Source organism: Myotis yumanensis, unplaced genomic scaffold (assembly GCF_028538775.1).
Source record: "Myotis yumanensis isolate MYYU_CA2020_CCGP unplaced genomic scaffold, mMyoYum1.0.hap1 SCAF_16, whole genome shotgun sequence".
Classification (NCBI taxonomy): Eukaryota; Metazoa; Chordata; class Mammalia; order Chiroptera; family Vespertilionidae; genus Myotis; species Myotis yumanensis.
Window position 1 is genome coordinate 23,079,177 of NW_027223767.1, and position 13,575 is coordinate 23,092,751.

Below are 13,575 nucleotides of genomic sequence, written 5' to 3' on the forward strand. Positions count from 1 at the left end.
TTGATGATAACTGGAATGAACACGTTTTCCAGGTTGGTCATTTTTGTGCCCAATACCTCAGCCAGCACCATTACCCGAGGCTTATCCATTGGTATGAGACCCTACAGCACACAGTAGACCAAGAGACATCCTTAACAGAAAACATATGGCCATGGCATCCACTGACCCTACCATGTAACTACATTATCCAGAAGCTTTGGCCCGATAGAATGAAATGGCCTGTTGAAGGCACAGCAAAGGCACCAGCTTGGAAAAAACATCTTGCAAGGATAGAGTACCATCCTCTAGGATTCCATATAAATCTCAAATCAATTATTACATGACGCTGGAGCCCCAGTCGGCAGAATCCATGGATCCAAGTATCAAGAGATGTAAGTAGGAGTCACCTCACTTACCATCACTTCCAGCAACCCAGTTGGGGGAATTGGTGTTTCCTGTCCCCACAACTCAGGGCTCAGGGAGTTTGGAAGTCCTGGTTCTTTGAGGAAGAATATTCCATTAAATTGGGGATTCTTGTTGGCATTGAATTGGCAACAATGATCACTGGTTGACAATCACAATATCACAGTCTCATGACCATTGCAGCAGTTGGAGGAAAGGGGAAGTAGTTCACCCCACTAATGTTCCTTTTGCACATTTCCTGAGAAGAGGGGGCTGATTAGATCCTGAAGCCGTTTCCTAGGATGTATTAGATAAACAAGTGAATCTGAACCGCACGACGGGCGGGTCCTGATCCCTGGCTTGCTGCTTATTTATCTTCTCTCTTCCCAGGACTGAAGTGCTCTTTCCACAGCTGCTGTGCATTGGTGGCCAACAGCTCTCAGCTCAGTATCCTGTGTGAGACCTGCCCTTGGCCGAGGAGAGCTGCCTTGCCCAGAGTTCAGCCCCTTCCCGGGAGCAGCCTGCATCCGTGACTGGTTGAGATGGGAATATAAATGCCTGGGCCCTTGCCCCAATTTGAGTTGTCCCAGCTCTAAAGCTCCCTGTGGGATTGGCTGAAACCTGCATTGTGACAGTGTTCCATATACCTTCTCTCCAGGCCCCGTCCTGCTTTCCACACTGTCCAGCACACTTTGAATGACAATTTCCATCTAAGAGTTTGCTTCCCATTTGGTGCCATCTCTGGTTCCTTGTTGGGATCTGTGAGCCATCAGAAGGCTTAAATATCTCCACTGCTCTGTGCCCACGATTTTATACTCCAGGGGCAGACGATGCTGTGCCCAGGTACAGGTGAACTGCATTAGAGATTCCTTGAAAGAGAGGAGAGAGACTTGGCATAGGGGATGTGAGCGAATTCTCTTTAGTCTTGCACAAGTGAAAGGCATTTCTCCCCCTCTCCTCTCCCTTCCTGATCCTCTCTTCAAGATTTTCTGGCATCAGAGGGTCTGCTGATCCCAGGGAGGTGCCCTGTGGCCACCCCACGGGTGTTGCCTGCCTCCTGGACTTGCTAACATTTGGAGGTGCATCCCTACTTGGCACTTAGGGCTGAAGTCTGCTAAGCTGCAGAAGAGACAGGGACCCCTGTTGTCCCTGGAGTGGGGTGCAGTGATTGTTCTGAGTGGGAGCCATGTGTGGGAGCCACTAGAAGCTCTCTGATGGCTCTTGGGGTCCATGCTTCTACCTGAGGATCTCATGGGGAAGCTTTCCAGAAAGGTTCTGTTTGAGATATAGTTGGTGTGCAATCACCTCGGCCTCTGTCTGACTTGCGAGTGTGAATGCAGAACCCTCACCCAACCTTCCCTGCCCCAATGGGTGAAGATAGTGATTAAAAAAAAAAATCCTAATCCTCACCTGAGGATATGTATTTTTATAGATTTTACAGAGAGAGAGAGAAACATTACTTGGTTGGCTCCCCTACGGGCCCCAGCCGGGAATCGAATTCACAATCTGGATATGTGCCCTGACCAGGACTCGAACCCGTAATCCTTTGGTGCTCAGGATGATGCTCCAACCAACTGAGCCACACCGGCCAGGGCAAGATAGTGATGTTTTCTAAGAGAAAGTGTGCTTAGTGCAGGAAATCATTTGGGGTCATGGTCATGTGTTAGATTCCTTACTTTCTTTCCTAAAACATGATTATCCTCATATTATGGAGGGGACAATCCAGGACCAAAGTAACAAAGTGAGAGAGACTTGATTTAGGGGTGAAACAGAAACCTCTCGTCTGCCAGGTCAGTGCCTCCCTTATATTGCCTGTGCCAAGGCCACCCCAAATTGTGGGCCAGTGGGACTTTGGTGTGAATGGTGTCCCTGGAGCTACACGATGCAGTGACCCTGCTGGACAAAGTGTGACACAGTGGGCAACTGACCCTCCAGATTGGCAGCCTTAGACCACGTGGAGTTCTACCAGCAGGGCACCTATGATTTTTTCTACCCTTGGGGACATAGTTAGTCTCTGTGCCCAGGCACAGGGGGCCACATGACTGACAGATATGCAGGCTGAGTTCAGAGGCTGCAGAGGAATTCTGATTTGAGTTGCTTACAGGAAGTGGAGGTCTTGTCCATGTGGTTAGAAGCTCTTGAGCTTGGTGAGGGGAAGGGTGAGGAAGGGAAGTGCATTGTCTGGGCCTCTATGGCAGTGTTATGGAGGTTTCCGTGTCACCGGTCCTACCTCTCCAGCCACAACATCCGGCATTTCACTTTCACCTAGTCCCATTCTTCTCGCAATCGCCTTCTCCCCTCCCATCTCCCATGCCCTGATTCCGTTCTCCATCACCTCTTGCCTATACATTGCAATAGCGTGCTAACTGCTCTTCCCTTCCCCTCCCCATCCAGCCCTTCGCCACATGGTTATGACTCCCGAAGCCCCTCTGATCATGCCACTCCCCTACCCCGCTAAATTGAAACTTTAAATGCCTATTCGTACTCAGGTGGCCAGATGCTCAGGTTTGCCTGGGACTGTGTTCATTTACTAGTATATCTGCTGCCCCAGCATGATTATTAATGGTGCCTCCTTTTATTCCCAAAAGTCATAATTCGGGTGATAAAAATGATGCGCTCCTCTTACTCATTACTCTCTGAATGGAGCCCAACCTCCCCACCTTCACAGACTGGCCTCAACTTTTCTTCCCAAATCTCCCCACCATTTCACTCAGCCCCTAGCCCTGCCACCTTTCCAATGGGCTTCCACCCAGCTTGAAAAACACACAGTGATAGCCCTGGCTGGTGTGTCTCAATGGTTAGAGTATCCGCCTACCCACCAAGGGGCTGAAGGTTCGATTCCCGGTCAAGGGCACGTACCTGGGTTGCAGGTTCCATCCCCAGCCCTGGTTGGGGCACCTAGAGGAGCAACCAATTGATATGTCTCTCTCACATTGATGTTTCTCTCCTTCCCTCCCTTCCTCTCTCCCTCTCTCTCTCCTTCTCTCTCTCTCTCTCTCTAAAAAAAAAAAAAGCAATGGAAAAATATCTTTGGGTTTGGGTGAGGATTAACAACAAAAAATAAATAAAATAAAATGAAACACTGTGATCATCTTTACTTCTAAGCATTTCTCAAGCTATCCCTCTCTCCTTCCGACCTAGCCTGAGATACCGCTAACTGAGCCCCTGCCCTTGTCCACCCATCAAGACCTAGTTTAAGTTCCAGGCTTAGGCCTCTTCCAGTGCCTGTAAAGCCTTAGTCTGGCCGACCCTCTTGTCAAGAGTCACCTCGCCTTCCTGTGACTTGTCGGTATAGCCTGTGTATTCTGGGCTGGAGGACACTCAGAGGAGCGAGTCAGGCCCGGGGAGATACCACAGGCTGCTGCAATGGGTCACGGCAAGCGTGCGGTTGGCCAGGAAAAAAGTGGTGGGGCGGGTCCTGCTGAGTAGTTGTCTGAAGTAAGAGAGGTCTGGGAAGCCGCTCTTGGGGACCGGAATCAGAGGCGAACAGAAGGTTTGTCTGGTCCTGTCAGTTTTCTCCTGAATCCCGTTGAAAGCCAGCCAAGCCAAAAGGTCACTTCTCAGAAACACAGTTCCCACCCCCATAATTGTACCTGACACCCCTACCTTTCTACCTCCCAGCTTAATGTGGATTCCCCACAATAATACAACTGCTGAGTGTAACACAAAATACAGGTTTCTGTATTCCTAAAATAATATTTTTTTTTCCAGTGAACAATGAGTCACACCTCTTCTTAAAAATACAGAACATGTTCATATCTTTGCCAGGACCCTTACACGTTTCCAGAGAGGGAGGGAGGAGAATAAGAACATAGCACTTTGCAAGGGATTGGATTGGGGATCACAGAGGAGAAAGGACCTGACATGTTAAAAACAAGCAGTATTCACAGCAGAGAAGTTTAAAAACACCAGTAGCCTGGTGGCATGGCTCAGTGGTTGAGCACTGACCTATGAACCAGGAGGTCACAGTTCGATTCCTGGTCAAGGCACGAGCCCAGGTTTTGGGCTTGATCCCTAGTGTGGGGCAGGCGGAGTGCTCTCTCTCATCATTGATGTTTCTATCTCTCTCTTCTTCTCTGAAATCAATTAAACGTATATTAAAAACATCAATAACTTAAATACAATAATTTGTTAATTATTAAATAAAAGCCATTCGTTTGGGGAGGATGATGGGATGATTTCAGGCTGCTTCTTAGGACGACGGCGCGGTGGGTGGGGAATGAATCAAGCATTTCTCAGGCTCTGGTTTGGTCTCAAAACAGTCAATCTTTATGGCTTTGGAGTTGGGGATTTTTTGTCCAGGTACTTTATGGCATCCTGGACCCACTTATTCTTGGGATCAGCACAGATGTCCTTGTTCAGTTTGGTCTTGAAACTATGGGAGAGAGGGGAAGCGATTAGAAGGATTCACTTTGAAAATTGTGTCCATTTAAACCCCAAATTTCCAGGACCATCTGCCATGGGGTGGAGGGGCTGCCGTGGGAGAGCGGGAAGGGGATAGAGGAAGGATGGGACTCTGGGGTTTCCTGCTGCTTCTGATGGCCCAGTCAAGCCACCCTCGCTCCTGACTGGAAGGAACTGGTATGACCTGGACAAGCTTGCAGACAGAGCTAAGTGTGAAAATGCCCTGAAGTGAAAAATCCATGAATTGGATGAGAGTCCAACCCTGAGTCTATGATTCCAAGTAACTCAGGAGCAGTTCCTGCCCTCTGCCCTCTAGAAATGCATGTTTGGGCGGGGAGAGGGTGAGCTCTGCCTACTTACACCACGGCTTTCTGGGGACATCTGCTGTCGGTGAGTCTTATGTAACTTTGCAGTCTCTGATTGGGGATCTTCTTGCTGGCCACACTGAAGCAGCAGAGGGTTGGGACCTTCCCTGAATTTGCGGGAGAAAAGAAAGAAAGGATGAACCACTAATAATATGTAGCTATTTTACATTTTTATTGATTTCAGAGAGGAAGGGAGAAGGAGATAGAAACATCAATGATGAGAGAATCATGGATCGGCTGCCTCCTGCATGGCCCACTGCTGGGGATCGAGTCTACAACCCAGGCACGTACCCTTGACTGGAATCGAACCCGGGACCCTTCAGTCCGCAGGCCCATGCTCTATCTGCTGAGCCAAACTGGTTAGGGCTGTAGCTATGTTAAAGCATGCCTTTGGGAGGAAGGAAGGAAATTTAGGAGAAAGGAAGAAAATATAAGAGAAGGAGGTAGAATTCATCTGCTCTGAGGTCCTATACTTCTGCCTTTGACTTGTGGTCGCCGGCTGAAAAGTGAGGACCTGTCCCCACTGGCAAAGTGTAGAAGAAGCTTGGTCAGTGCAGTAAGCTCTAGCTCTGTTGTTACAGGGCTATGGAGCTATGTGCCAACCATAGTACTGTTCACCAGACACCCCCCTTCTCTGCTTTCTGGACGCATGGTAGACTTGCATTTCTTGGCCACTTTTGGTTGGTTGGAGCCATTCACTAGTTTGGACCCATAAGTGAGAAACCAAAGTGACAAGTGCCATTTCTGAGCTGGAGTTAGTGGTTTCCAGTGCAAGAACCCCAAGGGCTAGCTTTCCCTTTGTCACGGTAAGCAGCAAGACTTTCGAAGGTGGCTGCTCATCAGCCTAGGATCCTGAGCGTATGAAGCAGAAGGTCTAGCCAATACACGATAGACTTTCAGTAGGAGTAAGAAATTAACCTTTCTAGTTTCAAGTCACTGGTCATTAGGGCTGTTTGTTACCACAGCCTGCACGATCTTATTTGTACGAATAACATGCAGTGCATCTAAGTCATCAGAGCATGAAAAATGCTCTGATTTTTTCCCCCCCAGACTCAAAATATGTCACCTCAAGAGATTGCCCTGGAACCTCATTTCCTTCCTCTATCCACCATTTCTGAAAGCTTCTCGGAGTCCAGTGAAAATTCTGGGCCTCTAATCAAGCAATTGTTTCCCTTATAGGCCTGCCCCAACTGCCCTCGGGGCCCACAGGAAGAGAAGGTCTTTTTGTGTGTGCCCCATCCCTAAACTCTGCAAAGGCAGCCAGATCATGGATATACTCTGTCTCTCTCAACAGCCATGTCAGAAAGGAACATGGGACTGGCTTGGGTCTCTCTTCCACTGATTATGAGGTTGGGCACTACTTGGGTTAGGTTAGGGTTAGGGTCAGGTTTATCACACTACTCATGGGTCCTGTTATGCTAGTTCAGGAGGTGGTCAGCTGTCCCACAGGGAAGGAGGGGGCTTACCTGGCTGAGCGAGCACCTGGGTGGTGAGGGCGGCCATGGTGAGCAACAGGCACAGGAGCGCCGCGGAGATCTTCATGCTGGAGGGTGCGGACGCAGCCTTAGTGTGGGAGTTGTCGATGTTTGTGCTTGTCTCAGCCTCTTGTGGGAGTTGTCTGTGGGTGTGCTTGTCTCAGGCTCTCTGCTCCTCTGGCTATTTCTGCCTGCCTTTTAAAGACGATAGAGAAGAGTGGGAGCTTCCAGGGAATCCTTCCTCTTTGCAAAATCATGGCCAAGTCATCGAGGGAGGTCCTAAATTGATGACCAAATTCTACTTCCTGGAAAGGACGAACAATGGGCAAAGTAGCGGAAAGAAATTTGGCACATTTTTATCTATCCTGGGGCTCAGCATCGGGGAGGAAGGGAGCTTATGAAATGACTGAGCAAGGGCGGTAATCCGAGAAGGTCATTCTACGAGCTCTGCTTTTCCTGAGATGAAACATCTGTAGTGGGGAAAGAAGTAAGGGAACCAAAGGCATGGAGAGATGAGGCGGTCTGAGAACCTTCCCTGGTCCCTGTGTTCACATGGTTGTCTTCAGGATTTGGGAGGCCAGGAAGGGGCCTCAAATTTCTGCGTGGCTCCCACCCAGATGCAGAGAGGTCTCAGCAGTTCTGAACATGGCCGACTACCTGGGAACCTCACCCCTATATTTAATCTAGTGGTCATAGAACCTAAGTGCCCCGGAATTTTAGTGCCATAGGACATCGGAACTAGGGAGCTCCTATTGGCCTGGACTTTTTGGGCATTTCCCTCTAGCTTTATTGGGGAATAACTGACAAATAAAGATTGTATACATTTAAGGAGTATGATGCATTGGTTTGACATACACATACATTGTGAAATGATTACCACAATCAAGTTAACTTCCATGTCCATCACTTCACATAGTTACCACCTCCCTCTTTTTTTTGGTGGTGAGAACACTTAAGACCTACTCTCTTGGCAAATTTCAAGTCTAAAATATAGTCACCAGGCAGTACATTAGGTCCCAAGAACTTAGTCATCTGAAACTGCATCTTCAAAGCAAATGAGCCACGGCCATCAAGGAGCTATCTAAGGTGAAGGACAGTCCTATCCATGTTCACTACTCTATCCTCTGCACTTATCATAACACTCAAGAAAGAAATGGCTTTCAAAAAAACAAATAAGGAGTAAAATTTCTCTTTAGCCGGCTATATGTTATGTTTGCACCATTTGACCAACATCTCCCCAGAAATACAAAGAAAAACCACCCCACACCTGTTAGGGTGACACTTCTCCACACATGGTAGGATGGCTAGTGTCGAATGACAAGGCATGATATGTTTGCAAGGCTGTGGAGGAAAGCAGAGGGAATGTAAATTAATGCAGCCACTATGGAAAACAGTATGGAGGTTCCTATGCATTTATTAACTATTTCTTTTAGCCCCTCAAGCATTTTTCCTAAATGGAATTAATAGCAAAAGCCTGTTCATCAAATACACTGTAATGGAGTGGATCTGTTTGAAGCAGAATGGGTGGCTCCCTAAACCTGCACACCCCAAGGTTTCAAGGAACATATATGAAAACCAAGAGACTTAGTTCACTCTCACTCCTGAGCACACACGGCAGAGGAGGTGCTCAATGGCTAAAAATTGCAAAGGGAAAGAGAAGAGAAGAATAAAGAGCATATGTTTCCTCAGTGCATAACACAAGGCCCCATAATAGGAGATGGTGCAAGGGGCGGCAGCCTTTAATGGGGTCTTTAATGAAGTCCTTACTTAAAGTCTCTAATGGGGTCACTGTGGTGAATTGAATACTGGCATTGAAGCACTGCAAGATCCTCTCCTGGCTTTTCCTGCATGCTGGCATTTCAAATTAATTGATTGGTTCAGATTGCTCAGAGAGATGTGTTGAGACTCTGAGGTCTTGCCGAGAGTTAGGGAACTAACCCAAGGTCTCAGTCTCACCTGAATGCTCTTGTCCATTTATGGGCACAGAATTAGGCATTCTTGCTGGCCTAGATGATCTCTAAGCTCCCATCCTAGCTAATAAAAGAGAAACATGGTAATTAGCCGTACATCCGCTACCCTTCCCATTGGCTAATCAGGGCGATATGCAAATTAACTGCCAGCCAAGATGGCGGCCGGCAGCCATGCACTGAAGAGAACAGGGAGGCTTGCTTGCTCCAGTGACCGCGGACTCCAACGTTCCCTGCCTGACTTGCCAGCCTCTCAGTTGCAACTCTAAGCAACTATGTTGCAAATATAGAAGCTAAACAAAACCCCAGAAACCTGCGTTAGTCAGCCGGGCTTCAGCCAGCCGGACCGCAACATTGTATCAAATACAGAAGATAAACAAAAGGCCAGAAACCTGCTTTCGAGGCCTCAGAGCTAAAGCTGGCCCAGAATAAAAAAGAAAAAAAAGAAAAAAGAGGAGCAGTTGGGAGCTTCAGTCACCCGCCAGCCTGAAAACGGCCCTCAGCCCCTCACCCAGACTGGCCAGGCACCCCAGTGGGGACCCCCACCCTGATCCAGGACACCCTTCAGGGCAAACCAGCCGGCCCCCACCCGTGCACCAGGCCTCTATTCTATATAGTAAAAGGGTAATATGCCTCCCGGCACCGGGATCAGCATGACAGGGGGCAGCGCCCAAACCCCCTGATCGCCCTGCGGCTCTGTGTGTGACAGGGGGCGGGGCCACAACCTCCCTATCTGCCCTGCTCTGTTCGTGACAGGGGAAGGCGCCCCAACCCCCTGATCAGCCCTGCTCTGTGCCTGATACGGGGGAGCTCCCCAACCCCCTGATCGCTCTGCGGCTCTGTGTGTGACAGGGTGCAGCGCCCCAACCCCCTGATCGGCCCTGCTCTGTGGGTGATAGAGGGCAGTGCCCCCCCCCCCCCCCACAACGGGCCCTGCTCTGTGTGTGACGGGGTAGAGCCATAACCTCCCCATTGGCCCTGCCCTGAGTGTGACAGTGGCAGCGCCCCAACCCCCTGATCAGCCCTGCTCTGTGTGTGACAGGGGGCGGTGCCCCAACTCCCCTATCGGCCCTACTCTGTGAGTGACACGGGGGAGCTCCTCAACCCCCTGATAGGCCCTGCTCTGTGCATGACAGGGGGGAGCTCCTCAACCCCCTGATCAGCTCTGCTCTGTGTGTGACAGGGTATGGAGCCCCAACGCCCCTGATGGGCCCTGCTCTGTGCATGACAGGGGGCAGTGCCCCAACCCCCTGATCGGCCCTGCTCTGTGTGTGACAGGGGGTGACGCCGCAACTTCCCTATCGACCCTGCCTTGAGTGTGACAGGGGGCGGTGCCCCAACCCCCCAATCGGCTGTACCCTGAGCGTGACTAGGGGTGGCATTGCAACCTCCTGATCCGCCCTGCTCTGTGCATGACAGGGGGTAGCACCCCAACTCCCCAATCGGCCCTGCTCTGAGCCCGACCAGGGGCTGTACCTAGGGATTGGGCCTGCCATCTGCCACCTGGGAGCAGGCCTAAGCCAGCAGGTCATTATCTCCTGAGGGGTCCCAGACTGCGAGAGGGCACAGGACGGGCTGAGGGGATCCCCCCCCCTCCGAGTGCACAAATTTTTGTGCACCAGGCCTCTAGTCCTATATAATAAAAGGCTAATATGCAAATTGTCCCCTCGACCAGGAGTTCAACCGGGAGTTCGACCAGGGGGCTGGCCCACCAACTGCCCACAGCCCCTCCCGCTAGCCGGCCCTGCCCCCAATCTCCCTCTACCCTCCCGATCAGGGGCAGGCTGGCCAGCCAACCTCCTGTGTCCCCTCCCCATGGCTGGCCTGGTCTGATTGGACCCAACCAGGGTGGGCCAGCTGGACCCCACCCATGCACGAATTAGTGCACCGGGCCTCTTGTGTACAATAATTGATCTCCAATTAGCTGAAAAGGGAGCAAGTAGAGGTCAGAAAATCTGGTCCTTCCTTATTCTTTCCTGTCCATGGCCAGGTGAGGTGGTCTAGTGTGGATTCTGGAATGAGGCTCCTGAGTTGGAATGATGGCTCTGCCACTAACTAGCTTTAGTACCATGGATAGCTTACTAACCACTATCTGCTAAGTTAACATGGGGGAACCTTAGAGGATTGTTGTGTGAATTAAATTAGTTAATATATATCTACTACATATATTGCACTATGTCCAGCATGGCCAGGAGTGAACCTGAGGGGGTGGGGCAGGCAGTGAAGGATTAAAGAAGACAGACAAGAGAATGCAGTGGAGGCGAGTAGGACACTGTTCTTGGATGGAGAGACAGTGCCACAGTCTGTAAGCTGAGTCTTTATTTTATAGTCAGATCCCACAAGGCAAAGTAAGGACATGGTCAAGATGTTTACAATGTTCTCTTGAATCTACTCAATTCCATGCACCTGAGAACTCTATTTAGCTTTGTTTTGGCAGCACTTGCTGCACCTCCTGCAGCCTACATCACTCAGTCACCTGGGACCACAGGTTCAGACCATACGGTCAAGCTTACAACCATAGCCTTTGGCTATCATTGTGCTGGGAGGGCTTTGACCTCCAAGCTGGGACCTGCACATGGCTTTGCCATGAGAGGACCGTGCCCCCTCATCAGTCCGAGGCTTGAACCTGTCCAAACGCTGTAGCTGCTCTCCACAATACATAACATGCTCAGAAGAGTGACCAGATTACTGGTAAAAGTTCATACTTACTAGGAAATGAGACAGGTTTTGAGGGTCAGGGGATGTTGGAAGAGGACTCAGAGTCTGGTCACATTGCTTCTTCCAGATCTTCTCCCCAGTTTTCCCACTACTTCCAAATAAGGAGGAGGGAGAGAAGGAGGAGGAGGGAATTTATATTCCAAAAAAAACATGTTACTCTAGGGTGAGTTGCACATGTGGGAGATGTGAAGTCGCAGAAGTGTCAGTATGAGTTAGGGATGGTCTTGACCTTGGGGGTATTTGGCCAACATTCCTGGGAAATTATGTTCCCTGAGTAGAAATAATTTCGTAACTCTGCTGGGTTGGAGGGCTCTATCAGTGAGTAACTTTCCATTTTTCAGTTGTCCTCCAAGGGCTTTGGGTTCATCTAAATGGTAAAAAAAAAAACCCTGTGGGAATAAATAAACTCAATCTTTAGATGTCCAAGGTCAGCAGTTGTCCCGTCCAGCTGCCTGGCTGTCCCTAACGCGGGGGAGCAGCTCCACTGGCTACTTTGTCTCTCTTCCTCAGAATTCTCTTCCTTGGCAGTGATCTTGGCTGGATCCACTCCTTACCTTGGTCTGATGCCTGGGAAATGTGGGACCTGGGCCACGAATGACTGTAAGTGATGGGGAGGAAGTAGGTCCTTCTCTGTGAGAGCAAAATCTTATCCTGAATGAGTAGGAGACTCAGGTCCTGGGAAGTAGGACCCCTGCTTTATTTTGCAGCTCTGCTCCAGATTTCTTCTCATAGTGCAAACTTATACCCAGATGAAAGAGATGTTAACATATGTGGTATTCCAACTCTCTCTCTTAATCTCACAACAAACAAACAAACAAAAAAAAAAACACCAACAAAACACACAACCCAAATAACAACAACAAAAACACAGGGACCTAAGACCTGGGAACTAGTAACAGAATCCCTAAGGCAAGTAGTATGTTGTAGGCTGAGCTGGTTCTAGAACCTTTGTCTCTTGACTCCCAATCTAGTGAAACCTTTAATGCGTTAGAGTCCTTGGACTCAGTTTTTCCGTCTGCAAAACAGGACCACGTAGGGGCTGCTATCTCTCTTTCTCAGGGGTCACCGAGACCATGTCTGCGGTTTCTTGTTACTTTCGGAGGAGAATGATCCCAAAGTAGATGTTAGTCTACAATTTCTAACAATATGTCTAGTGAACAGCAAGCTCTCAATAGCATGCTAACTTGCACAATCTATGCAAGTTACATTATTATTGCATTTTACGGGTGTTGACTTACTTAATCCTCGGAAGAAATCTATGAAGTAGGTATCTTAATTAAGTTCATTTTAAAAAGGAGAAAACAAGGGTTTAGGGGCGTGAAATGACTTTCTCTGCTGTGCAACCATTTATAGAAGTGAAGGCTGCTTCTCAGAGTTGCCATCAGAAAAACCAAAGCCCTGTTGTATAAAATATTCTCACTGCAAGTTACAACATCGCGTACAATCCTCTTGGGGCGATCAGCTGCAAAGGTGAACACTGAGGCATTGGATGCTGACATAGTTCCCTGAACCATTGGTCGCGGTAATGCATAGCATATGCTTCAACAATAACAACCATGGAAATCTCAGAGACTCTTTGTAACAGATACTTATTTTTTGTTTATGTCATGGCCTCGTCTTGGTCAAGCAGCTTGCTGAAGGTACTCTCTTCTGAGGAGTGACTCAGGGACCAGGCTCTTTGTAAATTACAGCCGTCATCTGGAACATGTAGCTCCCAAGTCCCCCCAGGCAGAGGGAGAGCGGTTGGGAGATTGCGTAGGATGTTTTGAAGAACCACTCATGGAAGTGGCTTATAGCAATTCCATCTACATCCTGTTGGCCTAAACTCATCCTATGACTCTCATCTAAGTGCAAAGGAGGCTGAGAAATGAAGCAGAGCACAGGGATATTTGGTGAGACTAATAGTTTCCATCACAGTCTGTTCTTGGCTCACTCTTCTCAACAGAGGTTAACGCAATGAACCCGTCCCTAAGACAGTCCTACGGAGTCATTTGCGTCAACCTAAATGGCCAGGACCTCTGGGTGGCAGATGGTCCTCTCTGGCGGGTGAGTAGGACATGGATCTCCTTTGTCAAGTCAGCTGTGATCTAAGAAGACAAGTTATTTGCCCGTTGTCTGATTTTTAAGTTTGGACAAGACAGCATCCTCATTGATGGAGGGGAGGGGAGGAGACACCAGTGGCCAACACTCTGCAGCCCTTCAGGCAGATGTTGCCTATGTCCCTTACCCTCAGAGTTCCCTCCTTTGACATTGGTCCCCTTGGCC

General features: G+C 49.2%; 1 protein-coding gene across 1 annotated transcript; it reads right to left on the bottom strand.

Moving 5' to 3' along the window:
* Positions 1-4,627: 4,627 nt before the first annotated feature.
* Positions 4,628-6,860, bottom strand: LOC138994165 (eotaxin-like). Its single transcript, XM_070393867.1, has 3 exons — positions 6,617-6,860; positions 5,146-5,257; positions 4,628-4,756 (listed from the first exon to the last, which is right to left on the bottom strand). Exons 1-3 carry the CDS (start codon positions 6,690-6,692, stop codon positions 4,651-4,653), a joined length of 294 nt encoding a protein of 97 aa, XP_070249968.1. The 5' UTR covers positions 6,693-6,860; the 3' UTR covers positions 4,628-4,650.
* Between the last annotated feature and the right edge of the window lie 6,715 nt (positions 6,861-13,575).